Below are 25,894 nucleotides of genomic sequence, written 5' to 3'. Positions count from 1 at the left end.
TGATGCATCAATAAAAACGCATCATCCCATCACATTCCTTCCATGACCATGACGCACTTGATGATTGCCGAGGTCAGTTGCCTCGCATCATCTGATCATCATTTTATAACTGTATTATGGCAGTTCCTGCATGACCCAGCTAGTACTTTGAAGATACACCATGTTTGTAGCAAAAGAAATCGTCAGGTTTCGAGGTCGAGACGGAGAGAAGATCTGGAGGAACGTTTCGAGACAAGATCGGGATGAAGCGTTTTAGATATTGTATTTGACATGCATGAATACGACTTTATATGTTGGATGAAACGTGATGAGGGATTGAAAAGTATCTCAAAACACGTACAACGTTGCGAATAATTCAGATTCAATCAGTCTATTCTACATCCCAAATATCGCATTCAGGTTGAAAGGTCTGCTCTTGGTTGTCTATCCTGTACACTTGGCTCCTATCCTCATCATCTTTGATCCAGTCTTCAAGTCTGTACCTCGAATAAGTGGAAATCGGGTCTCGCAATGACAGGATGACTCTCTGATCCATTTCTCCATCATAAACCCTTCGTCCAAGCTTATTATCTTCCGTCGCCAGGATAATCTCATTTTCCAAACTATCCAGCCATTCCGCAAGTAAACAGCCATCCTCGTGCAGTCTATCAGAATTCCAATTATGCATAGTGACTTTTTTCATTGTCGGTAATGGTCCCGACACGTGAGGGAGACCAGAGATCTCCATAGGACCCCCCCAGGTGATTGTATGGGGTATGATCGGTAAATCTACATGTTCAGTCCTACTCCATTGGTTGATCATTTCAAATAAAGGTGATTTTGCCCATAGGACTTCTCCTTCTCGTCCATCTTGTCCATAATGTCTTCCTCTAAATGTATTTGGTCCTTCTATTGGACAAAATATCTTGATCCATTGAATGACTAATGTGATTAAATGATTTGTGAATCGTGTATTACCTATCTCTCTCGAATGTCTTTCAGCACCCTTTGAAATCACCACCAATTTCTTGAGATTATACAATCTCGATTCAGCTATCTTAACAGGATACTTCTTCTTCAATCTTTCTAAATCGATATTAAGCCATCGAACGTTAAAGGTTAAGTCCAGGGTTTGAACGGATTGTTTACGATGAGCAGGTGCTGATTTGACGAATAATTTGAAAGCGCCAGGTCGACTTAAACGTACTTCTTGATATAGCATGGGAGCAGCGAGCTGGTTAAAGTGTTTGTTGGTCAAGGTAAGCGCAAAGAGGGTATGTTGATCAGATACAAAGGTGACAATGAGGGAGAACAAGTCGGCTGGTACATTGGGATTCAAGGCGGTGTTGGAAAGTTCGGTATCTGTACGACGCTTGAAGAATCTGTTGGAAAGGATTTTGCGCATCTTATAGCTCGAATTGGAATCAACGACTAGCCGAATGATAGGAGCATCATGCTCATTGATGTTGTATGATCAATCTATGGTTGTATATCTGTATATCTAAGGAACCTCATCAAGGACTGATCAGTTGGTGTTATGCGAGGATGCCAAGCGAAAAGACATGCAGAGTGGCCAAAACAGCCCGCTCGGATACCGCCGAATGCCCTTATCGGAACAGACACGTCTAATTCTCCCGATGTCCCAGTGCATCTATCAAGCTGAGACTGTGTCCTAATCAAATTGGATAAATCACGTGTCAAGCTGCTTCACAGATCGCCAGCTGCGAGGGATCCTTATCAGCAAGACTATGCGTAATTTGTCGAATCAATAATTGTACGAGTAACATCCGGTAACAGCTTCTCAGTTGTTTCTCAGACATCTCGCCCACTGCTGTCCCGAGTTCGAGGACGGAAAGCCTATTCTTGAGATGACTCAAGGTTCCGCAGAAATGTATGATGCGTTCTCAACAGCGGATGAAACGGAAAAGGAAGATATAGGTTAGCCATCAGATTAATTCTCGGTCAGCAGCTCGGTGTGGCTTGGATTTTTGAATTCTTTTGGCACACGAAGGTATTCCCGACCGAGGTGTATTGGAGAACGACATATTAGAATACGTCTATCGAAACTTGGACAGTTACGAGAAGAAAAAGCCCAATGAAGAAGTGGCGGATACGAGATCAGCAGTGACATACTGGCTGGACAAGGCTGCCACTTCCAGGGCATCATTAGAATGATCATCGAACCAAGCAGAGTGATCGTTTTTGAAAAGAGTCAGGGAAACATCAGAGGATAAGCAATACTTGACGAGGTTTGCTGCTGGTCAAATGGCTCGGCTGACCATACACGAAACATATCAACCTGCGAATCTCGGACAGTAAGCTGCGTCACGATAGGGCCAAAAAGCTTCAAGCCGACCCAGGTGGCACGATTTGGGGTGCGCGACGGTGATCACCAGTGATCCACCTCTGCTATGCAGTAAGAAATTTTTCTACATCTACATTCATGACTTTTCAGGCGAGTCTCAACCAGAATACCTTCCCTCAATGGGAGTCTCCTTTTCGAGTGATTATGGTAAATCACAGAAATAGACGTGGACTTACAGAAAGATCATCTCTCGTTATTTTGTATTGACTTCATATCGTGTATAAACATCTCATCCTTTCCATCTCACGGCAGTATGCGGTGAACGAGCCTCTGAGAGCTTCTCCCAAGAACAACTTGGAACTACTGACCAGCTCGTTTCTGACGGAGCCTGAGTGGCATGAGAAGCGATAAACATGAGATAAGTGTTACATACACGAGGTGAACTGGATATATCATGGACATAGGGTAAAAGGTATCAATAATCGTCAACTTCTCCATCACTGCTATCATCTCCTCCACCCGTGGGTATCGATATGGGATCTATTTAGAGAAAATTTTCTGTGAGCACACGACTTTTCCTCCGCTAAATAAATCTAAGTAACACAAACATACCCGCATTCAAATCACCTAAACCTAAACCTTGACTCTGGCCTTGACCAGGTAATGTTTTCCTTCCTGTCATACCTGGACCCGTACCAGCTGAACTTGTAATCGATATGATGGATTTCTCGGGCGATGAACTTGGTGATTGAGATATTTCGATAGGACGATTAGTGGGTGGTCTCGATAATTTGGAAGGTGGCAATGCTTGTCTGAATGCTGGTGTTGGTGTCGCTGCGGAAACACAAGAAATGTTCAGTCCTACGATCATGATGTGGACAGGGAGAACATGTCATGAAAGAGGTACTTACCGGTCCCTGAAGTAGTTGCTGAACCGATTTTGGGTTTTTTATTGATTGATGGAACTTTACTTGGTGATCTACCTCTTTTAGATGAAGAAGAAGGAGGAGGAGGTATAATTTCTGATTTAGCGACGACACCGACACCGAATTCGAGGTCAGCACAAATATCATATTCAGCCATATTGTAGAGAAGATGCGACTTACTTCGTTTCTTTTTACCGTTGATACTGCCATCCCCATCACTTCCTTTTTCCCAATCACCGTTATCACTTCCACCATCACCTTTACTTGACCCCATTACATAAGGAGACGGGGATGATCTATCATTTGTACCCAAGCGGGCTTTGACAGCTGCTGATCTAGCTGCTCCACGACGCGTTGAGCCGTTCAGTCCGAGACACGATGATAAATGTGGTGCATATCGATTTGAAGCGACCTATATATAAAAAAGGGGATTAGTCAATATACGTGACATGAAATTGCCGTCGGTTGAATAACCTTGATATTTTAGTCGTTCAACTCTCCATGGAGGAACAATGAAGATTTGCAAGTATCACGAAACCAGTCACAGGAAGATATACATGGACAAGACTTACAGATCTTGAACAAACCAAACATTCAAAAAAGACATTCCCATTCCCGTCGATTTTCCCACTTCCACTACCTATGCCTGTTGAGCCACCTGTTCCCTTTTCTGGACCTATGGTATATCCACCGGTTCTAGGTATGGGTTGACCATCTACTGTAGGTTGAGGTGAAGGATTACGAGATGGTGGTGCTGAATTCATATGTGCCGAAGCTAACAACGATGACGATGATGAAGAGGAAGCATTCTGACTTTGCAAAGTGGTCGGCATTGGGAGTGGAAGATGTGTGCGGCATCTGCATCACAGGTAGTCAGCGATTCGTAGCATGTATGAGTGTTTATCAAGGATTTCTTTTCACAAGATCTGGAGTCACTCAGGTCAATCAGGAGTTACACACCTAGTCCCACAAGTTCCACATATCGCTCTACCTCTTTTGATCTCCCTATGAGCTGACATTGCCGTAGTCAATATCAAATCATTTATCATTTCATCCAAGATGGCGTTGGACTATAGGCGATTGACAGAATCATGATTTTGCAGGTTAGCATTAGATCATGTTTCCGCAGCCGGTAGGACATAATTATCAACAGACAATGAAGTCTGCCCACTAAGACGAGGACTGTGTGGAAAAGGTAGAGAAAACTTGGACATACCGCTTGACGAATTTCCGTTGTTCGGTCCATTGTTATTGAAACCAATCGGTTGAAATTCAACTCCAGGATGTGTTGCTGTTTCTTCAGCTATACTTTCCTCAACCAGCAGAATGCGCGGATTTGCTCTTAAGATCCCCAGATGATGGTGTTAGGGTCGAGGGCAATAAGTGCTGATACTTCATCAAGGTAGCTGGTCTTTGTAGTATCGAACTAGAAAAGTGGACATTCAAAGTGGACAAAGCGATCTCTGGGAATACCCGATATCTACCACGTGGCCATAGTCATCACAAACACTCTCCGATACGAGAATATGCATTTCTATGTGGTTTTGACGGATTTCAAGATGCGTTCATAGACAGACATAGATACATCGCATGTATTTACTAGCTATGAGTACAATTAATCATGATAAAGATTAGTTTCAGATTTTCTTCTTTCCCTCCCTCTTAAAAGACTCCTTGATCCGGTACATTCGCCGACGTTCCCCGTTTTCTCCGACCAACTGCATTCTCTTATCGCCTAAACATACAAAGCTAAGGTATATGAATTGACAGATAACCAATCACCCTCGGTCATCCATTTGAGATCCTATGATTCCATGTCAGCTAGGCTAAACCATTCCACAACACAATAAAACTCACAATACAGAAATCACATGGCATATCAACTAAATGACCTTTGATTCTACTTAAACCTTCTTTGACTTCCTGTAATGACAAAGACCTATCTGCTACGTGACCAGTCTATATCCAGTCAAACACCAAATCAGCCTACATGTTCTCTTCACCTCGCAGGAAGATTATACGAAGGCTTACAGCAATACCAGCATTTGGAGCTAAATATTTTTTGTAATCTTCCCAATTCCTTATCGAGTCATTTGGCACCTTATTGAGAAAACCCCCATAATCTCAGCTGATCGCCTTTCGGTCATTGTGATGAAAAGTAGACTTACAGGTCTGAAGATCTTCTCGAAGATCTCTCTATTACCTCTTCCAGTACCAACCCAGAGCTTCTCGAAATCATCACCTAGGAAATCTTCGACAGCTTTATCTTCTGCTGAACCGAAGTCGTAAACGTGTGGTTCGGGTACGGGATGCATTGCTGAATTAGGATGCTCAGCAGAATCAAATGGTGGTTGAGGTGGTAAAAGTCCAAGATGTTCTATTATAGAACAAAGCTTACATTAGCTTTGTTCGGCTTCTTCGACAGATATAACAGGCAGATGTGTTCAAAGCATATCCACTCACCCCTCATCAATGTCCTCCTTAAGGTTGTCGCATAATTAGAAGCCATATACTTCTTTCCATCCATCATGGACTCAATCATATCGGAATCCTCTACCATATCGAGACCATCAGCCACTAATTTGCGGTCCAAAATGGCCAACTCACCGATCACAATAGCGATTTCAGAATCATGATCACCGACTTGACTTCGATCATTCAGATTGGCACTTCCACAAATCACTCTTCTGTCATCCACAATCATAAGTTTACTGTGGATATACAGTATCTGCACACAATTGTCAGCTTGCTGCTGATCAGCTGAGACAAGTAGAAAGCGCACCTCAGATACATAGCATGCTAATTCTTCCTCCTCTGTTCCATCCCAGTGTTCATCCATCAATGAAGTTTTGTCTTGGAACGCATGTTGACCGACTGCGATAGCAGTAATTAGTTTCCTCACACTACACGCTCACCATCACTCGAGCAAGCTCACCATTGTCAGAGCTATTCAACGCGTCGTCAGTTGAGCATTTCTGAAGCGGTATCGGTCCACTCACACATGCTTATCGTCATTAGCTCTGCCATTTTGGAATCTTTCGATGACTTCTTTGGCATCATCTATGGTCTTAGGTAGCTTGATAGCTTTTTCAACAGTATTTTTCTTTCCAATTTGATCAACACTATCAGTCTGATCATGTGCTTGTTCAATATTAACAGTCTCGTCTTGACCACCACCAACGTCATCAGATCCTACGTAAACTTTGGCGAGCGCAACTTGAGCTTCATGGAATGATACACCGGACTACCGAGGAGTTAGCTGTGTTCGCCAAAATACCAATTAACAGCAGCCCACCTTTTCTTCCATGCGCTTGATTCGTTGTCGAGGATTATTGATACGGTCATAACTTCTCAAATTCCAGAACTGCAACGCCTATTAGCCTGCCTGCATGGCAACCCCCAAGCCAACTACTGCTTACAGTAATGTATTGCATACTAAGAAACCAGTCAGCATCCAATGGCAATTAGCGCCACGCCGACTCACGGGTCAAATCCTGCTTCCTTGACCATCTCAAAGATTGAAGCTCCACCACGGTTGATAGTCCGGTACTACATTACGTGTAAGCCTGTATCCTCCATGGAGCCAGGCTCAAAGCCCGTTGCCCACTTACTTGAGCCTCCATGATTGCTTTCAACCCAGACTGCGATTGAATATCTCCCGGCTATTCATTTTGTCAGCCGTTTGGTCACTTCTCACAAGACTCTCAAGCCAGCTCACGAAAGCGCTGTACACGAGAGATATGGCATCAGTACTATCTCCCATAACATTTTCGACCGTATCGTGCGATTATACTCACGGAACAGCTGGTATAAGCACGATAATCTTGAACTTCCTGCCTTCTTTAGCTGCAGAAATGACCCTTTGGGCCAATGCAAGGGCTATGTTCGATTTAAGATCAGCTTCATGTTCAATGAGAATTTGAAAAAGCTTACCAATGAGATTCTTTACCGGTTGTCCTTCTTTACACGAGGAGATGCTAATACGCATGTTCAGTAAAGTAGTATTTCTGCGAAGGCCACAAAGCTTACACTACGATTGGTCCACAGGTTAGCTTTTTTAACCACATTCAAACGCCAATGAGTAGAAGGGTGACCTACAGAATTGATTCTCGATATAAATACAATGATTGGCTTCTCTAATCAGACTGATGTACGCCTCTGTTGTTTTCATGATCAGCTCCAACCTCTCGAAGTCTGCTTCACTGAAAAGACATGACTCACGTTGAATACTATCTTCTTTCAGGATACCATGACTCCAATCTGCAGCTGACCGAAGAACCTAATCATAATTTTGCAAATTAGGCGAGGGCCCGACTCGGAGTGTGAACTTTCCTTACCTGAACACGAGAAGTTCCGTAAGGTACCGGTTCTGAAGCTTTGGGCGCATCGGAGGGCGGGAAGTGATAAGGATGGAAGAATTGTCTTCCACGCTATACCCCTCCGTCAGCTATGCTGTTCTTGTCTGGTTAAATGTTGATCTGTCAACGCACCTCTTTCCATTCGGACAAGTGGGGGTGATGAGCTCTGAAATCGTTGTCTTTTATAATGTGCTCTTCATCGTGTCGGGATCTAACATTATTCCAAGCTGATTGACGAGATACAATCAGTTAGGTATTTTTGTTTTAAGAGATATCTCCGCTCACGATAAGGTAAAGCAAGCCAATCGAAGAAATGATCATGTTTATATCTACATGACCATGTCAGCGCATTGCGGGCCTGACGCTTCCTCTCAAAAGGCTCACTTGATACCTTTCACGAAGTTCCACCTTTCACAGAAATGCTGTACTAGATCAACGACAGATGGTCCCATCAAAGTCAAAGAAACATCGTGCCATGCTATATAACCGATCAGCTGTTTTACCAATTCTTTCAATCAAACAGCTGGATAAGCTTACGCATTCTGGGAGCCTCTTGAATAGCGAGAGCATTACTCGTGAACTTATCCACAGTCTATCCACCTTCTGTCAGTCTCCGCAAGGGCAAGAAGAGTATATAATGACTCACTTGGAAATCCATAATTCTAGAATTATTATAATCTTGACCTGGGAAAAGAGATTTGTAGAACTGGGTAGGATGGACATCGGCTAAAGGATGATTTCTAGTATCCCATCTACCGAAACATGCATCTAATCCACCCATAGCAGCCCATTTGTTGTCGACGGCACAGAGCTTTTCGTGGTGCGAGAAGTAGTATACCAATTCACCTAAGTCAAGGTTTAGCGGACTTGCATCGAGGTAAGAAAGTGAATGATGTTGAGCTCACCTCCACTATGATCAGGATGCCGCATAACACAAATATTCTCATGTAGATCCTCAAGGGCATGCTAAAAACGAATACAGACTTAGCGAGGCTCGAGGACTGGAATGTAGACAATCCCTTACTTTGGTATGTTTCGAAGATAAACTCATTGATAAATCCACCTGAACAGAAATGAAATGAGCCTCAATACTAGATAGACTGGGCAGGATGCTTAGCTGACCTCTTTGTACACCATAACATATACCCGTACTCCTTCTTCTGCTTTTCGCTTGATCAGTCGATCAAGCCTCCATTCGGGGAACAGAGCTGCTGGTCTTCGCAGCTATTCGTAGGTATCAGCCAGATACACAATATAGGGTCCGCGGTACGGATGAACGTACTTGCAACTCCGGTGAAAGCCACCAATCGAGAATCATGATGCACTGAAAAGACCGTTAGCTTTGCCTGGCAGTTTCAAAGTAGGGGATTAGGTGTATCACTCACCTCTTTGGCTTGATCAATCAGTTCTGACATTGCCCAGAAGTAATCTATCGCGATACAGTCAGCAAATTGGTCGAGAATGAGTCACAGACACCACAGGAGTACAATGTCAGACGAGTTCCATGCGTTTGGCTCTTTTTCCGTTTTTCACTGATATGCAAAGATGGGTATCGCAACTTACCATGGCCATCAACATGCCATTTGACAACGTTACCATCTCTTTCCCCTGCGAAACTTCTAAATCTATGCCCATCCCTTATAGCCTCAATCTTCGCGTCTACTTCCTTCTCCCATGCTTCGTCATGTCTGTGATTAGGGTTTAACGTGGTCGTTAACGCTACTCCCAATCTTGATAGGTCCGAAGACAAGTGATCTACTCTCGAACGTAGTTTTGAGAATGGATGTGAGGTGACATGAGGACTCTTCTTCGAGGAATGATGGTCTGCAATTGGTGTTGCCATTGCTTCAAAGCCTCTCGAGACACTATCCTTATATCTGAGTGACTCAGCGATGGATGGCTATGAAGGCAGGAAGAGATGTAACTCTATGTTGCCTCTTCATCTATCGTTTGTTTTGGCGGTCTTCATTCCCGGGATGATTTCACACGTCATAGCCACGTTCACACGTTCAAAGTTCACAGGGTCACACGAGTGGGCTTTTCCCAGATTACGTAATCTGTGATCACCCTCAAACGCGTACCTAGCAACATGAAATGACCTTTTGACGCGTTCGAATTGAAATGTCGAAGAGGATATGGGTGATATCGATTGAAAGCATCAATGTTGTTCAGAGTGGATTACAAACGAACAACAGAAGACGAGGACCTCAAGGGAGTCGAACACGATTGGCAACCAATATCAAACCACGGCTCTGTATAAATCGAAAGGACCACATGCATCATCACCTGCCAAGAAGAGGTCATCTTAGCATTCGTCAAGTCACTATTCTCTCGAATTCGAATAAATAATCAGGCAAACACATGCCTCTTCTTCAACCACCTTCAGACGATCTCCGTCCTTCGGATCTCACCTATACCCATGCATATAACTCTATAGTATCTCGAGTAAGGAGAAAAGGTGGATCAGGGAGTGGAGGAGTCGTTATACTAGCAGGAACTGATGTGGTGAGCGATTCGGCGGTCCTCAGCCTTTTCGGCGAGTTGTAGCTAATGGTAGCTATATAGGATGGATTGCTTGGAGCTAGGATACTATGCTCGTTGTTTAAAAACGATGATGTACCTTATCGGCTAGTTCCTGTAGGTGGATATTCAGAGCTAGAGACCAGAAGAGATGAAGCGCTAGCTTCCGAAGAAGTAAGTGTCTCCTTTGAATTGGTCTTAGCGATTCATATTAACATTAGCATCCTACACAGCTACACACCTTGATATTGCTATCATTAGGATCCTTGTTAACACTCTCCTCGTACTTTGAGATACCACCCAATTGCCATCTACATATAATAGATTCTCACAGACCGTGGAATTTGCAAAATCTATTTGGATTAGACATAGATACAGGTGATGAAAATGGCGAATCGTCAGAAGGAAGAATATGGGTTTGGGGTGATGGAGATGAGTTTAGTGAGGTTATGGATAATGTGAAGAAAAGCTGGGAGGCTTTAGAAGTGAGTATTCAGCTGTTGATCACTCACAGAGAACCAAGGCTGATAGTCAATTTCTTAGTATGAACCGTCTGATTCCGGATCGTCAGATGATGAAAGTGAAGATGATGACTCGGATGAAGCTGAAGAGGATGACGAAGAGGATGAGGAAGAGGATGAAGACGAGGAGATTGACGATCAAGACGGAGATGAAAATCGAGATGAATCGGCTTCCAGACATGTTAGAAAAAGACGCAAAGCACGCTCGAAAGAACCTAAATCCAAAAAGCAGAAGGAAGACGATGACAGAGTAAGCTGCTTAATTTTACAATTTTCTCGAGTGCGATTTGAGGAAGCTAACGAGCGAGTTGGTCCAGCCTCGTCGGCTACCTCGTGCAATTCGTGAAGCACATCAAGATCGTATACAGCGATACTATTCAGCTGGAACATCATACGGCCAATCGGTCGCATTGACGGTTTATCTATTGGCGACTGTCTTAGAAAGAGCAGATAACGATATACTGTGGTACTCTATTTTAGCAGTAACGAATCAATACATAACGTCGAAAATCGATAGAGATTCATACGAGAACTACCAATTGATATTTCAAGATGAAGTGGTCAGATTAAATCATCATACGAACGGCAGCGGCGGCGTTGGTAATGGGATGAAAATACCAAATCCAGATGATAGAAGTATAAGTAAATCAGAGGAATTAAGATTCATGTTATATAGGCATTGGAATTTGTATGAAAGTATGCTACATTCTGGCTATGTTGCTGGTAGATTGGGTATATGGAAAGAAAAAGGTAGAAAGAAATTACAAGGTCTACTGGCCAAAATGGGGTGAGTAAGACCTACTATTCGTGAAAAATTTTGTATCAAACAAAGCTGATCAGTGTCTCATCTGCAGTTTCTCATTATTACAGTGTCAGCAAACTTGGTCACATATGGATATGGAACTAAAACGCAAATTACCTGAAAAATTAGAATCTATAGCACCTGAATATGGATTGGTGGAACTTTCTTATCCATCTTTCACAAGAGCATATGGATTTCAACTTTCCTCATTATCAGCTGCCGATGCGGTGGAAGTAATATCGTCTCTGCTCGATATCGCTGTAGGAGTGAGATTGGAGGTGGACAGAGAAGGTGGGAAAGCTGGTGGTGAATGGTTTGGAGGTACAACACGTTGGAACGTTTCTACTAGAGAATCGGAATCGACTTCGAAAGAAGGGAAAGAGAATGTGGATCCAAATGGTACTAATGAAGATGGAAATGATGGAAATAGGACTCAAGTCGTGAAGAAGAAAGACGATTGGAATACTACTAATTGGTGGATCGCTTATGATGCTTGTGACGAGTGAGTACCACTTCCTCGTCAGGATTGCCATCATTCCCTGCTCGTTTGCCTTTTTATTAAGGTTTTATCGCTTTGTCGGATAACAGCTGACCGTTGATAATAACAGTATCGCTTTAATGCGTCGTTCGTTACCATTAGCAATGACATTACATCGAGCGATCATAAGGGCTGGATCAGCATTACTTGATAAAACAATTATACGTTCATTACGAACATTTCGACTAGCGATACTGAAAGAAGGACCTGATCTAAGGATCTTTTCGAATCCTTCAACATTATCAAGACTGGCGTTATGGTTGGTCGACGCAACACGAGATCGATGGGCAGAAAAACAATCACGTATATCGGGTAACGGGAAAGTGAAAAGTTTACCTTTCGTGGTTGCTTGTCTGAATGAAGATAAAGGTAGTTATATGGTGGTAGGTGTGACGGGGGCACCGGAGTTCGGTGATGTGAGGAAAAAGTGAGTATTCACTTTCCACTTAAACATTATATCGTCAGCGTCAAACACAAGAGAGGGAACAGTGTCCGGGAGTGTGCTTTATCCATGTCCTCTTGCTATGTGTGAATGTACGGTCTAGAAAAGTCATGCTGACTGTAAGACTGTCATCCATTAGTAAATTCGGTCTAGCATTCCAGCAAGCTGCTGAAGAATCAGGATCAGGTTCAAAACATGATATGTTTGATACGAGTGTTGTAGAAGTTTCTCAAGAGGATTTACAAGGTTTCATCGAAAGCTTACATTTACGCTCTGGATGAGTAAGTTGCTGCTGTAGAGGTAAATATCATTTTCATGCATGTAACAAGCTCTGTATTTGTACTGAGGCCAGAACGATCATTGAAATCCTTAGATGGGACCAGAGATACTATTAAAGATGCTTTCCTCTCTAAGCCCACTTTTTAACGATATCGTATTCATCTCAAAATCCCATGTGAATCACGCATTTTATTTACGACGTTAGTTGGAAATACAGTACGAGTACAACACAGCACAACAAGAGACAAGAGACAAGAGACAAGAGACAAGAGACAAGCCCAAGTGGATGCATAGATTACGTCTCAAACGTCAAAGCAGTTTCTCTTATATTGATTCTAGCTTGTCTCGAACCAGGCCAAGAGATTTGAATATCACTTAAAGCCGAAGTGGAATTCAGCGGACCTATCATATCATTCATCAAATACAAGGTCAGCTCAACTTCTTGTAATCCCGGTTTAAGCAAGATGACCAGCAGAACTCACCATCATCCACTCTGATAAATTCGATACGCTTGAAAGGATCACCTTTCTCGCCACCTTGTCTTGGTGGAGCGCCGACATTGAAGAATCCACTCAGGGAACTACCGACTTTCCATACTGTGACTGAACCTTCTTCCAAACTGACAGTGATCAACCTTCTCCCATCAGGAGAGAAAGTCACTGCTGAGACTGGGTGCTTATGAGGTTCAATGACGTATAATCTCGATGCTGTTTTGAGATCGTACCTGGGAATCATATGTCAGTTTTTCATGATCTGTAGTGAATGAAGGCGGAGTAGATCCACAGGTACTGGTATTCAAAGCAAGATGGTTTACAGGAACGAGCAGACAAGAACGACACTCACATGATGACTGCTCCTTCGTGAGTCCCAACTGCTAGTCTTTGCGTACCACTGTGAAAATCTATAGTTGAGAAGCTATATGAATTGGACTCAGTTGTAAGCTTGATAACCCCTGATCTCGTCACGTCCACAGACAGCTAGATGAATTCCCAGCTCGGGAAATTGACCACTCACGCTAAGACCAATTCGTTCAAGATGACAGTAGCAGCTTGCCAAACATCATCTCTCATTTTCCCTATATTCGGATCTAGACTTTTGACTACAGCTTCCGCTATTCTAGGTAAACCATTCTCCAATAGATTAGGCTTTTTACGAGATATGAAAACACATAATTTCATAATGCAATTTCTCCTTTCCGATGAATTTTTTGAATCTAATATATCCATCGATAAAGTAGACATGAATAAAGCTGGATTTGAAGACGCTACGTTCAATACTGCCAATCTTGATTGTGCTGCTAAACTCGTTCCACCACCAGCACCGATACCAGTTGATGAAGAATAATCTTTATGTGTCGCTAGGTGGAATAATCGTCGTAACAATTCTGATGGATCAACGTATGATTGCCACGTCATAAACCCTTTTGAGCAAATCTCGATTGCCAGAGCCAAGTGGGGGAATAATGTTGACTGCAAGAAAATCGACACCGATTCAGCAATTGATTTAAGAGCACTGATAAGTAGTACATATGTCAGCTGACTTCCGTGAAAGTAGCATAGGCGACTGACCTCGGCTGCATGATCTCGAATTTCTGCAAGGCTATACCACCCAGCAAGGTTAATGCGTTTGCAGCTACGTCCGAGTCCCTATTAGCAATTGACAGCTTGCTCGGCACTGATCACAATATGTCAGCTGATTACCACACAGCAACAACATGACACAGCTCACAATTGGATACTCCAGCACCCACGGTAGACTCGATCTCAGAAATTGACATCCTTCCTACCCGAGCTGCGAAGAGCATTCTGGCAGCTTGATGGACGTCGGCTGGTTCATAAGTCAGCAGTGGGCACCATTGTAGAAGATAGGCGCAAACCAGCTCACTCGACGAATCCATATAATGCTCTGCGAAGAAGTCCAGGTCCGGTTCAATACTCGTGGAAGGCAAAGAAGCAGTATAATAAGCTATAACTTCAGCTGCCCATCTTTCGTGATCTACACCAGCAATCATGATATCAGCACTCAAAAGAAGAGGTGAAAGGGGTTTTGACTGACCCGGCGAATCTAAGAAAGGTCTTAAGAGGGTGACGATGACCAGTTGTCTCATGCCGGTCATCACTGGAGAAACTCGCCAGACATCCGTCTTCTCAGCATACGACAATTCGCTACTCTCCATTCTGCGGTACCATCAGCTGGGAGGCAGGCTGTCCCGGTCTAATGCAACGAATTTGACGTACCCTGTTTGGCCGATAATTGTCGTTATATCAGGCTTCTTGATGGCCAACTTGGACATACAGATATCATCCACTCTGTCACAGATATTAAAAGCCAGAAAAATAGATAGTAAACTGCGCAGAGCAGCTAGAGGACTGTGATTGGGATTGTTTTTGGCAGAATGAAGCCAGCGACCGAGATTCCGAAGATCAAAGTGGAGGAGTCGACCTAGCACGCAGACTCAGCTTCAGAACTTCTGCTTACCAGATCGACGACTTACCCAGATCGCTTGATTCCGGAAGGTAGAACGGATTCGCTGAAAGTACAGAAGCTTGTACTGACTTATGGAGCAAACTAGAGACCCCAGATCCATCAACTACTTTTCAAACAAGCGATAACCTCAACGTCTTTGAGTATTCACTCACACTTCTGTCCAATCACCAACTTGCAGCATATCTTCGGCAGCATCCAATCCAGTAGACCGTCTAAACTCCTGAGTCTGGGTATTCCATACCCTCGCTTTACCATTTGCGTAAGCTAGTAGGATATCTTTTTCCTCGATGTATATTCCTCGAAGGGGGTTTCGAGAAGCAGGAATGAGGAAAAGGCTAGACAAAACATTTGATTAGATGCATCCTCTATTTTGCACTATTTCATACAGGGTTTGAGGATTTCAGTAGGCAGAGTGAAAATGTGTTAAAATAGAAACGCTCACTCGTCCATTTCCTTCAGCGAGATAATCCCCACAGTTCCATCTTTCGACGTAACAAGCAAGCAGCCTCGCAAAGATCCGGCTTGAGGCATATTGAGCAACACAGCATCTCTCACGGGATTAGCAAAGAGTGTCCATGATCCACATAACCTGAATGGACTGCAAGTGCAATCATTCAGTTATTACATTCTGACAGCCAAACGGAAACAATCTCACTTAGTTTGCCATATGCGAATAGCACCATCCTCATCGCCCGCTATTAGGTATTCATCGGATTGTCCGTTGAGCCCTGAAATGGTGGTAAGGTACGTGACAGGGGAATCTAATCTATCAGATATCGTCTCGTCTGTGAGATATGACTCTTGTCCTTCTGTCGATAAAATGTTTGCCAAATTTCGAATTGAGATATTACCTTGAGCTGCACACAACATCATTATCGGTCGAAAGTTCCACGGATGTCTGAAAATAGCTTACCGTCTGAGATGAAGATGCTTTCCACGCTAGCAGGAGCTACGCATGTGATCGCGTTATGAGTCGAATTATTGGCTTGGGTAATTTTGACAAGCAACTGTGTCTCATGTTTCGATTGAGTGAAATCAAATGTCTCTATTTTGTCACTCTTGACAGTCAACAAATGTCTGTTCGAGTCCAATGATGAGATTACTACGCCGTTCATGATAGCTTGGATTTCGAATCTGTGACACACACAATTCAGTATTACAGATAGAAAGAGAATTATAATAAAATGATAGCAACCTACTTAAAGCTAGGAAATGTCCCTTTAGTGTCACGAATCTCTTCGGCCAGACGGTATACATAGGCGTTCAGCTATTAAAATACGTCAGCAGAAGACTCAGTGTGCTGCACAGTTTGGCCTCACTTCCGTTTGAACAGCTAATTCTGTCCAGCCTTGATTGACGTATACTTCTTTGACCTCTTCATTGGATGCAAGGGTTATTGTTCCGCGCAATCGAAGTGTCTTTCCGTCTGTCATAAACACCTGTTCGCAGCTCATTAGTGCATTCCAGCTTGTCTTAATCTTTATGGTGTAAATACTCACATCTACAGCATCACCTTTCCAGCCTACACCTTCACCGTTCTCTTCGATGACGATTCTTTGCCATCCACCACCTCCGTCTCTGTCAATCTCTTTCCCTTCCCCTATACCAGGTGACGGATCTTCGGATTTATCCTCTTCTTTGCCTTTTCTGACCCAATCTCTTCTCGCTAGGAATTTTGCAAATCCCTTTTCCTTATTCCTGTCTTCTTGTGGATGCTCCAGAAGAGGTGCAGAAGCCGAATCCTTCAGATGGGTAAAAGAAGCTGATTTACGAATTGTGGAACGAGGTTGAGGCGGCTCTTTGTCCTTTTGTTGGGAAGGGTCAGGAGTGGTGGATCGTAAATAAGGAGCTGGGAATGTGGATGATATAGCTCTAATTTGTGGTGATGATTTCATCTGCGGAGTAGCATTAGAAGATACCGAAATAGCAGGGAAGATTACTGGGTATGAAGTGAAAGAAGTTGAAGTTGAATGAAGGAGATAGCTTGCTAGGGAGGGCGTCAGTTATATTTCATCTGGCTGAACAAGTCAAACATCAAAGGACTTACTATCCTTGCTGTTACTGATACCCACATCGCCTTCTCCAGGTAACTCAAGACGAGCGACGATAGCCATTCCATATCCTGATGGTAGAGGGGAGATCATGACTACTCTTGTTACTTCACCATTTGGACTTGGCAGAGCACATGGCCAAGGCAGACCATGACAAACGAATATGAATCCCTATGATTGTAATCATTGTCAGCTATGTCTCATTACCTGAGAACGCTACAAATGAGAATACAACTCACATCTTCTTTTCTCGCAAGCGATATGCCTTTCCAAGACCAAAACAATGGAATCTTCAATCCTGCTTTACTTGTCGACGCAGCAGCCGGGGTCTTACTGTCTTCTGGGGATTCGAGATTAATGCCAGCGGTCTGAACCAATGTAGTGATAGAGAAAACATCAAGTAGGCTATGATGAAGATGATCAGTCGGTTGTTTTCAATAGAATGCGCAGGACGACAAAAACTTACCCTTCATTTCTTAAGATGACAAGACAGTCTATCTCTCTGAAAACTTTCATCTCTACGATCTTTCCTCTACCAGCGTCTTTGAGAATGATCCTTTTGACTACATTTCCTTCTTTTTTACCCTTCTTCTGGTTCTGTGTAGAAGGCTCATTTCTCATGACTGGGGTAGGAGATCTGATGATTGCATTGTCGATTAATTTCTGATCTTCAATCTCTTTTTGATCCTCTCTTTTTTCTTTCTCCATTTCAAGATCGACTTGAACTTCTTGTATATGTTCTTTCAATTCCTTTTCCTTTTGTATTTCATCTTCATTAGAAATACTACTTCTGCCAAAGAACCCAAATCTACTAGCTGCCGTGGTCGTAGTCGTACCTTCGGTAGAGGTTGAAGCTGATGTAAAAGATTTAGGTGAATTGGCACCCGAATGTTCGATACTTCCAATACCAAGATTTTCTTCTTTTCCATGAACACCTATTAAACCTCTTCTACCGATTCCACCTATACCCAAACCCAATCCGATTCCAGAGGAATCATCTTTTCTTTCCTTATGTTTACCCAATGATTCCCTCAAATCAACTGAATCACTATTATGATGAGAATGATTATCGGGTGGTGCAGCTGAGGCAGTCGCCGATGATAATGTTGTAGTTGGTATTTGTATCGCTGAAGGTGGTGGTGAAAAGGCTGATGTTCTTCTTTTCCCAGTTGCGGTCGTATTGGATAAGATTGACGAGGCAGATGAACTGTTCCTCGGTCTACCTGAATATGATAAATTACGAGTCTGAGTAGGACGGCTCCTACGTGGTGAAAGTAAAGGTGAATTAGGGGAACTAGCAATCTGTGTAGTTATTGATGGCAACTCAGAAGCTTTCTTGTCTTCTTCCTTTGATGATTTCAAAGCTCCAGGACTTGCTATGGAGCTAGAATAGCAAGGAGAATCATATATCCATAAGGTATTATCTGGACAAGCCAAAGCTGTACGACGCGATGGTCCAGCTTCGGTTGTTGATGGAATGATCCATGATGATATATGTGAAGGTGATATAGGAAGTGAAACGGTATCTGCGGAGGTGTAATTGGGAAGTGCAGGGTCCAGGAGAAAGGGTATCGACAGCGATTTTTCTGTCATTCTCCCAGATAATAGGCTCTTGGTTTGAATCTCAAGGTTGAAAACAATTGTGGACAGGAATACCGTAGCGTTATTTGGGAATATGATGTTTGCAATTCTCATAAATCAGTCAATGTTCATGACGTGCAACTTCTCTCGACGCCGGTTCAACCGGTTGCAACAGTTCTCGGTTCTCGCCGCCATCTTTCACCTCGGTGTGCTGTTTCGATACAAAGCATATGAGAGAAAAGAATGAGTATGTCCAGTCTATGCATTGCATAGAACACAGTGTAGAGACGATACATAGATCCATGCCCTTCACGATCTAGTCCCACCCTTCCTTGCGTCCTTTCCCCTGCCCCCTTCCATCCTTTTCCCTCCCACCTCCCCTGCCTCCCTGCCTTTACCCCTACCCCCACGGTCCTCGGCAGACAACGACCTAAATCTAATGAGTAGCGAGAGCATCTGCCTTTTCTTTTGCGGAGAACATACGAGGCTGTCATAAGATTTACAGAGAATTTAGCATGTACACAAGGGATCAAAGCTATAAACTGGCGAGAAACGGGGGCTACACTCACGGGAAGGTTACGCTCCCTATTTTATCAAAGGTGAATGTTAGCATTTTCTCCCTTTGCGTTGAACGTTTACATATCAAGACCTATTGTGTGACTTACCATTTCGTACCGTCAGGGAAGAGTGGTGCTATGTGACAAGTATCAACAGCGAGTCCTGTTTAAGGAAGAACATATAATATAGCTCACGTCGATATGGATCAGGATGAATCTCTCTTGCTAATCTCTCTTCTGCTTGTTCGAGTACCAAAGCAAGCGCTCGGGGGTCTGTGATGTTTCTACAGAATACGAATCATGTTAGCTATCTATTATGTACGATTGCCCCCAATACATCCAAGTAAACATCAGACCCAAGTCGCTCGGGTGTCTCGTGCGAGCTGCTAGCCGCTGAATGACCCCAGAAGAAAACCGAAAGGGAAGATTGTCTCGTTCAGCAATCGCAACCTATTCGTGCACCGATATTCCTGATCCCGGCCTATTTGCTCGAAATAGCTTCTTTGCCAAGAAAAATACCCTACGTCCAACCTCAGCATAATTGTTGAGACTCTGCTCTCTTCAACCTTCCCAGCGCACTGAACCTATCTCATTCCAACTAATCTCTGGACGTTGAATTACACTCACCTATTCCTCTCAAATTCCGCTCTTATTTCAATAGCTTTTTCCCTCCATAAATCTCTCCTGATGTACCAATTCAGTGAGTTTACAAGATATCGCTTGTATAATGATTTGACATAGAGTCTAATCGACATCGAGATCGAGCATAGCAAAATTGGATTGTATATCGTTCAAGGAGGATGAAGGGTTGTCGAAAATGGATAAAGAGGGTTGAAGTATTCTGTCATTAGCACATCCCACTTTGCTTTATAGTCTTCCAGCACAGTGAGTGGGGCAACATACCGATGTGCTGCTGAATATGTAGGTACTGGGGGAGTCATGATGGCTTGATATGCTTAGGGGTATACAGATGAAGATGGACTTTTATCAATGTATTCATGGAAACAGCTTCATTCTGACTGGTCATGCATGCAATATGCAAAGATGAAAGGGGAAACGGAAGTATTTTCACGTTTTACTTTGGTCGAGAATGTAGGCACGAGCTATGTCAGTTAAAAAAGCATCCTCGACTTCTCCGGGCGCCTATTCAGCTATTTCAACCATCATTCTGTTTTGGAAGATCTGAATGTCTTCATCGTATCGCATTGAGCTATGAAGGGACTAGAAGCATATGAGCGTAGACAGCAGGAGTGACTAGTTGATGATGCACGAAAAACACTACTAGTTGTACCCTTTGACATGGGGACGAAAGCAACATGCCTGATGCAATAGATGCGAATGCAGAACATACATAGTCATCTTGTTCAGCTCATCAATCAAGCCAAAAAATGGATGCCATGCTCATCACGACATATCGACCAGCTTCTTCAGATTTAGCTGATCACTTTCCCTTAAATCATCATCGCTACCTTCAGAAACACCTGCATTTGGATTCATGATTCGATTAAACTGCCTCAAAACTCCGCCATACTTGAGAGTCACGTGATCTCAGGTAGATTGACTGGATAACGCCGTCGGAGTTATCACAATCAGTGAGTTCCCGCGATTGTTTTTAATGTTTGTCCAGAGTGGAGTGGAGGTCGATCCATCTTTCTGAATCACCGTTGATGGTAATCAGACCTATATAAACCCCTCTTGACAATCGTTTTCTCTCTTCTTTCCTCATCATCACTCAGCAGCAATCAATCAATCAATCAAACAAACACAACTAAGCCTCAACCCAAACTTTTCATCTCTTCACATAACCAAACTTTCCCAATAAAGCATTCAAGATGGCCCGAACTAAGCAAACTGCTCGAAAATCCACTGGTGGTAAAGCTCCCCGAAAGCAACGTTAGTTCTCTTTTCATCTGATTATTTGCCTCCCGACGCTGACTCCGATGTTTATAGTCGCCACCAAGGCTGCTCGAAAGTCCAGTACCAAATCACAAGGTGCCGGTACTTCAGGTGGTGTCAAGAAGCCTCACAGATACAGACCTGGTACTGTTGCACTTCGAGAAATCAGACGATACCGTGAGCTTTTTTTCCCCTACTCTTCTTTAGGATATCAGCTGACATGAGAATCTCTGAATAGAAAAATCCACTGAGCTCCTTATCCGAAAACTTCCTTTTCAAAGACTTGTAAGGGAAATTGCTCAAGACTTCAAGACTGATCTTCGATTCCAATCTTCTGCCGTATTGGCTCTTCAAGAAGCTTCCGAAGCTTACCTTGTTTCTCTTGTAAGTTCAAGCTTTTCCATATACGATGTTACCGTGAGCTTACTTGTGCTACCATCTGATAGTTCGAGGACACCAATCTCGCTGCCATCCACGCCAAGCGAGTCACCATTCAACCCAAAGATCTTCAACTCGCTCGACGACTCCGTGGTGAACGATCTTAAGCTCTTTACTCGATATGAGTAACGAAAAAGATAGGAGAGAAGGAAGAAACGATCTTTGAGAGCTACATTTTATTATCTATCCACCAGCGACAAATCAACCGTATCTGATTTCATCACCATAGTATCATTTCCGCTATTTTTTACAACATTTATTACCTTTGTTTTCGCTGTCATTCTTATTGATCTTTAGGGTTGAGTTTCACTCCCCATATTTATGTATTCATGCACTTTATATTCATATCGCATCTGGACTATAAATGACGTCTGGACTTCCGAGAGCGACCTGAGTTTTGTGCTGTTTGCTTGCTGATTCGCTGGGCGTGTTGCACTCTACATCTATCCTCTACTAATCACTACCCACATCAGGATGTGCATCTGTACTTACTCAATAAGATGAATCATCCAATTGCAGTTTCCCATGCATACATTGTGAAGAGAAGTTACAGTCATGGCAGAGAGAAGTGCCACGTTATAGCATTGTACTTGACCCTGAACCCACCACTCGAGTTTCACGTGTACACTGCACCAATCCCCCCGTTGAATTCAGGTTGCAGTCATACATATTGTTTATGTGCTTGGATCATTCATTCATCTTTCTATTCTTCTTCATCTCAAAATCCATCTTGATATTCACACTCCTGCAAACCTTACGTTCTCTACCTCTCAGCAGCTTACAATCGAAAATGCCTCCTCCCACCGCTTCTCTCAAGCCCTCCGCAGCTAAAACGAACGGTACTTCCACTCCTCCTACTGCAGCTACCGCCGGGAATGGAACTTCTACCAACGCATCTTCTAAAGCTGGTACATTGTCTAAACCTGATCAAAGCAAATACAATGCTGAACAAGAGGAGTTGAATAAACAGATTGCCGAAATCAAGGCGAAACTTGTAAGTCAAACTTTTTTCCCTTCTATAACGATATATTTTCGAGAAGCTGATAGAATATCGTATCATATCCATTTGCTGCAACAACCATTCCGCTATATGGCATTAAATTTGGTATAAAATCACCTCAATCAATCCAATCACCGTTATTAATCGTATAGGATGCAATCCGATCTCGAATCTCACTCACTCAAGCTCCCACTTCAGGAGATAGGAGATCAGCCATCAAATCAGAGATGGATGGTTTAAGATCTGAACAAGCTAAATTCAAAGGAGATCGAAATAAGTTATTTGATGAAATGAAAAAACTACAAGAAAACGTTCAAAGGAAAATCAAAGATGTTCAAGGTCAAAAAGGTAAAATCACTTATAGGTCTTCTGGTGAAATCGATGATAGGATCTCGTAAGTTCACATCACAATTTTTCTAGTACCCCGCATCTAGATATATGAGGGTTGAGGGCATCACGTTACCTATCTGCAATTATTCTTGTCCGCTTGAAAAGACGTTCCATAGCTCGAGTACTGATTGCGACCGCCGTTCTCCAATTTAGGGACCTCGAAAAGCAGATTGAATCAGGTTCTTTGAAACTTGTAGATGAGAAGAAAGCTTTGGCGGAAATAACCACCCTTCGTCGATCTCGTAAAGTACTCGAAACCACCGGATCAGTCGATGACGCTATCGCAGCCGATAGAGCCAGGATCGATGAACTGAAAAAGCAATTAGATGACCCTGAAGCTAAGAAGGTTAGCGAAAGATTCGACGAATTGAAGAAGGAGATGGATTCTCTTCGAGCTGAAGGTGATAAGGCTTATGAAGAGAGAGGGAAATTGTTCGACGAAAGGAATAGTTATAGCAAGCAGATGGTGAGTTTCAATTCCATGTCGAAAGGCATCAGAGTGTAATCAGGTTGCCAGAGATTTATAACGAGAAAACTGAAACTGATGATTGCTTCCCAGGATGACTTATACGAAAAGAAGAGACAATCTGCTCAAACTCATCGAGACGCTAACGACAAGTGAGCTGAGTTTTTATGGGACATTGTATATCGATCTTGCAAGTCAATTCGTTGCTGACTCAACTTTTCAGATACTACGCCAAAGTCTCGGCTGATCGACAAGCACGACAAGACAAATTCAAGGCTGAAAAGGCTAAGGAAGATGCTGCTAGACGGGAAGAAGAGATCACTCGACTTCGAGAAGAAGCTAAATCAGCTGCTTATACATCCGAAATTGATGATTGTGCTGTATTGATCGGATGGTTTAAAGGAAAATACGGATCTGGTGAAGTTCCCCAAACTCACGCTGGATCAAAGACAAGCGAAGAGAAGATTGTTGAAGGTGTAAAAGCATTGGAAATTAGAAAAGTTGATGAAGGTGCTTTCCAGGGGATGACATTGAAGAAGAAGGGTGAAGATGAAGAGCTAGGTGGATTCTTCGGTGGTGGAAAATCAAAGAAGAAGAAGGCAGGTAAAAAAAGTGGTACCGCTACGCCTGCTTCAGAAGGCACCTCTACTCCTACAACTTCTTCCGGTGCTGTAAACCTTCCAATGAGTTTACTCAGTGCTTTGTTGAGTTTGGGTATCCCACCTCCTTCAGGAAAAGATGATGTTACCAGGACTGTGGATGACTTGGAAACTAAAAAAGCTTGGTTCGAGGCTAATTCCGCTGCTAAAACAAAGGTAAGCCGTTCATCTTCCGTGATATGGCCCGATTAGAGTCACTGACGAATTTCTCTTGGTTAGGCCGAAATCGAACGTGTTGAGAAATTGGTTGCCAAATTACAAAAGAAGAATGCTATTCTTGCTGAAGATGATGACGAAGAAGCCAATACCTCAGGAGATGATGTTCCAGTTGAGAAAGGAGGCGCTAAAGAACCTCTGCATAGTAAGTAGATAATCGCACTTAGACATTTCATCCGTGGGTCATGTTGATAAGCTTTCATAGCCGTCGCTGTCGCTGGCGAAGCTACTGGCACTGACCTCGTAGAGGAAGAGGGTGAACAAGTAAGTATTCGAGCATTCTCCTCATTGGTTGTTGCTGATCATTACAATCCCTCAGCTCCCCAGCGATGAGAATGACAACTCCCCTGAGATAAAGAAGGTCGATTCTGCTTTGGAAGATATCATTGAGTCTGGAGCTGCAGAGGCTGCTTGAGCAAAAATGCTTATATCTGTTGAATCGCCTGCTAGTGGACCTTTGCACATAAAGTGCCCTTTGCATGTAAACGAATAGGTGTGGTCTGAATGCATGACTATCATACATTGATGACATAGTCTACTCGAAGTCCTGCCGCTGGTCTTGCCAGAGGGAGAGCTGCATACATGTGTAACTCTATCCTTTCGTTCACATCCATGTGGATCTCCCAAGTAGATCTCGGGATAACTACTCCAAACGTATGGGTTCTCTTGACTTTTGGTCCCCTGCCATATATCCGTTATATCGGTGTCGATCCACCGGTGGGGCTACTGGCAGTAATCGGATATAAGTTAAATGAAGTACAAGAAAGGGTGGGAAATGTCGGCCCGGTTGCTTCCCCTCGGTGGTATCATCCCACCCTCAGTTCACATTACCACATTCAGGGGATTCCCTGTTCCCATCTCCATTCCGGCTTATCTCCTTTCCTCATACTCTGAACACTCTCAGAAATGGGGAGATAAGGCGTCATTATCGGACCGTGGATGAGTTTCATTCTTTGAAAGGGGGAAGGGAATGTGTTTCTTCTTGGCTCTTTCTTGTCTTTTCTTCTCTTTTCTCTACTTCGGCTTTGATAGACCGACAGCGACACTTTTGAAAGGCAGCCATTCCGCTTTCATCTCATACTCATTGGAATTTCGTGAAGAAAGTTTCAAGATTGTAATTTAGCAGTGATTGTCTTATTCAGCGCCTCCTCTGTAAACTTTATAATGATTATATAAGGTGCGACTCGACATCGACACCGTTTCAATCCCACCTCCCCCTACTCTCTTAAGAAAGATCGGGACGACGAAGACGTAAAAGACAGACTAAAATAGACCCCTTGTAGCTCAAGCAAGGTATGGGAGATTGACAGATAAATTACATCATTATTGTCATACGAGATACGAGATACGAAGTCCCGTCCTCATTCCTGGAGTTATATAGATATATAGATCAATAGATACATGAGCATTGGCATTGGTTAAAGCGTCAGAGCTTAGAATATACAACGTACGAGTAGAACACATATTGTCATCTACCAGGCGC

At 43.2% G+C, this 25,894-nt stretch overlaps 8 protein-coding genes across 8 annotated transcripts; 3 read left to right on the top strand and 5 right to left on the bottom strand.

Moving 5' to 3' along the window:
• Positions 1–370: 370 nt before the first annotated feature.
• IL334_006501 (uncharacterized protein) lies at positions 371–1,384 on the bottom strand (the record flags this gene model as incomplete). Its single annotated transcript, XM_062938203.1, has 1 exon — positions 371–1,384. The coding sequence occupies one exon, from the start codon at positions 1,382–1,384 to the stop codon at positions 371–373; it is 1,014 nt and encodes a 337-aa protein (XP_062794254.1).
• A 1,375-nt stretch (positions 1,385–2,759) lies between these two features.
• On the bottom strand, positions 2,760–4,456 carry IL334_006500 (uncharacterized protein; the record flags this gene model as incomplete). The annotated part of the gene is made up of 6 exons (XM_062938202.1): positions 2,760–2,824; positions 2,897–3,118; positions 3,196–3,622; positions 3,783–4,068; positions 4,171–4,280; positions 4,427–4,456. The coding sequence occupies 6 exons, from the start codon at positions 4,454–4,456 to the stop codon at positions 2,760–2,762; spliced, it is 1,140 nt and encodes a 379-aa protein (XP_062794253.1).
• A 489-nt stretch (positions 4,457–4,945) lies between these two features.
• On the bottom strand, positions 4,946–9,411 carry IL334_006499 (uncharacterized protein; the record flags this gene model as incomplete). The annotated part of the gene is made up of 30 exons (XM_062938201.1): positions 4,946–5,014; positions 5,068–5,169; positions 5,242–5,310; positions 5,379–5,587; positions 5,674–5,763; positions 5,818–5,938; positions 5,993–6,084; positions 6,146–6,156; positions 6,210–6,454; positions 6,506–6,574; positions 6,630–6,645; positions 6,695–6,759; positions 6,822–6,872; positions 6,929–6,935; positions 7,008–7,089; positions 7,144–7,187; positions 7,305–7,368; positions 7,432–7,489; positions 7,548–7,640; positions 7,701–7,795; positions 7,854–7,897; positions 7,953–8,046; positions 8,106–8,160; positions 8,215–8,414; positions 8,474–8,534; positions 8,593–8,631; positions 8,691–8,792; positions 8,851–8,892; positions 8,954–8,997; positions 9,132–9,411. 30 exons carry the CDS (start codon positions 9,409–9,411, stop codon positions 4,946–4,948), a joined length of 2,613 nt encoding a protein of 870 aa, XP_062794252.1.
• Positions 9,412–9,929: 518 nt separating this feature from the next.
• On the top strand, positions 9,930–12,672 carry IL334_006498 (uncharacterized protein; the record flags this gene model as incomplete). Its single annotated transcript, XM_062938200.1, has 8 exons — positions 9,930–10,073; positions 10,134–10,262; positions 10,322–10,573; positions 10,632–10,859; positions 10,927–11,396; positions 11,464–11,913; positions 12,020–12,376; positions 12,531–12,672. The coding sequence occupies 8 exons, from the start codon at positions 9,930–9,932 to the stop codon at positions 12,670–12,672; spliced, it is 2,172 nt and encodes a 723-aa protein (XP_062794251.1).
• Positions 12,673–12,965: 293 nt separating this feature from the next.
• On the bottom strand, positions 12,966–18,801 carry IL334_006497 (uncharacterized protein; the record flags this gene model as incomplete). The annotated part of the gene is made up of 20 exons (XM_062938199.1): positions 12,966–13,072; positions 13,153–13,394; positions 13,514–13,585; positions 13,685–14,182; positions 14,239–14,344; positions 14,399–14,497; positions 14,555–14,665; positions 14,726–14,847; positions 14,908–15,112; positions 15,165–15,238; positions 15,310–15,492; positions 15,600–15,755; positions 15,813–16,014; positions 16,071–16,291; positions 16,357–16,424; positions 16,477–16,596; positions 16,657–17,144; positions 17,205–17,379; positions 17,448–17,613; positions 17,675–18,801. 20 exons carry the CDS (start codon positions 18,799–18,801, stop codon positions 12,966–12,968), a joined length of 4,542 nt encoding a protein of 1,513 aa, XP_062794250.1.
• A 424-nt stretch (positions 18,802–19,225) lies between these two features.
• IL334_006496 (uncharacterized protein) lies at positions 19,226–20,287 on the bottom strand (the record flags this gene model as incomplete). The annotated part of the gene is made up of 6 exons (XM_062938198.1): positions 19,226–19,276; positions 19,359–19,374; positions 19,455–19,482; positions 19,542–19,630; positions 19,974–20,090; positions 20,250–20,287. The coding sequence occupies 6 exons, from the start codon at positions 20,285–20,287 to the stop codon at positions 19,226–19,228; spliced, it is 339 nt and encodes a 112-aa protein (XP_062794249.1).
• Positions 20,288–21,178: 891 nt separating this feature from the next.
• Positions 21,179–21,787, top strand: IL334_006495 (histone H3; the record flags this gene model as incomplete). The annotated part of the gene is made up of 4 exons (XM_062938197.1): positions 21,179–21,239; positions 21,297–21,419; positions 21,481–21,626; positions 21,689–21,787. 4 exons carry the CDS (start codon positions 21,179–21,181, stop codon positions 21,785–21,787), a joined length of 429 nt encoding a protein of 142 aa, XP_062794248.1.
• A 683-nt stretch (positions 21,788–22,470) lies between these two features.
• IL334_006494 (uncharacterized protein) lies at positions 22,471–24,826 on the top strand (the record flags this gene model as incomplete). The annotated part of the gene is made up of 8 exons (XM_062938196.1): positions 22,471–22,674; positions 22,833–23,074; positions 23,224–23,536; positions 23,630–23,688; positions 23,760–24,351; positions 24,415–24,556; positions 24,617–24,675; positions 24,731–24,826. The coding sequence occupies 8 exons, from the start codon at positions 22,471–22,473 to the stop codon at positions 24,824–24,826; spliced, it is 1,707 nt and encodes a 568-aa protein (XP_062794247.1).
• Between the last annotated feature and the right edge of the window lie 1,068 nt (positions 24,827–25,894).

The sequence above is a fragment of the Kwoniella shivajii genome, chromosome 9, assembly GCF_035658355.1.
Source record: "Kwoniella shivajii chromosome 9, complete sequence".
In the NCBI taxonomy this organism is placed as follows: domain Eukaryota; kingdom Fungi; phylum Basidiomycota; class Tremellomycetes; order Tremellales; family Cryptococcaceae; genus Kwoniella; species Kwoniella shivajii.
This window is presented reverse-complemented; position numbering and strand designations above follow the sequence as displayed.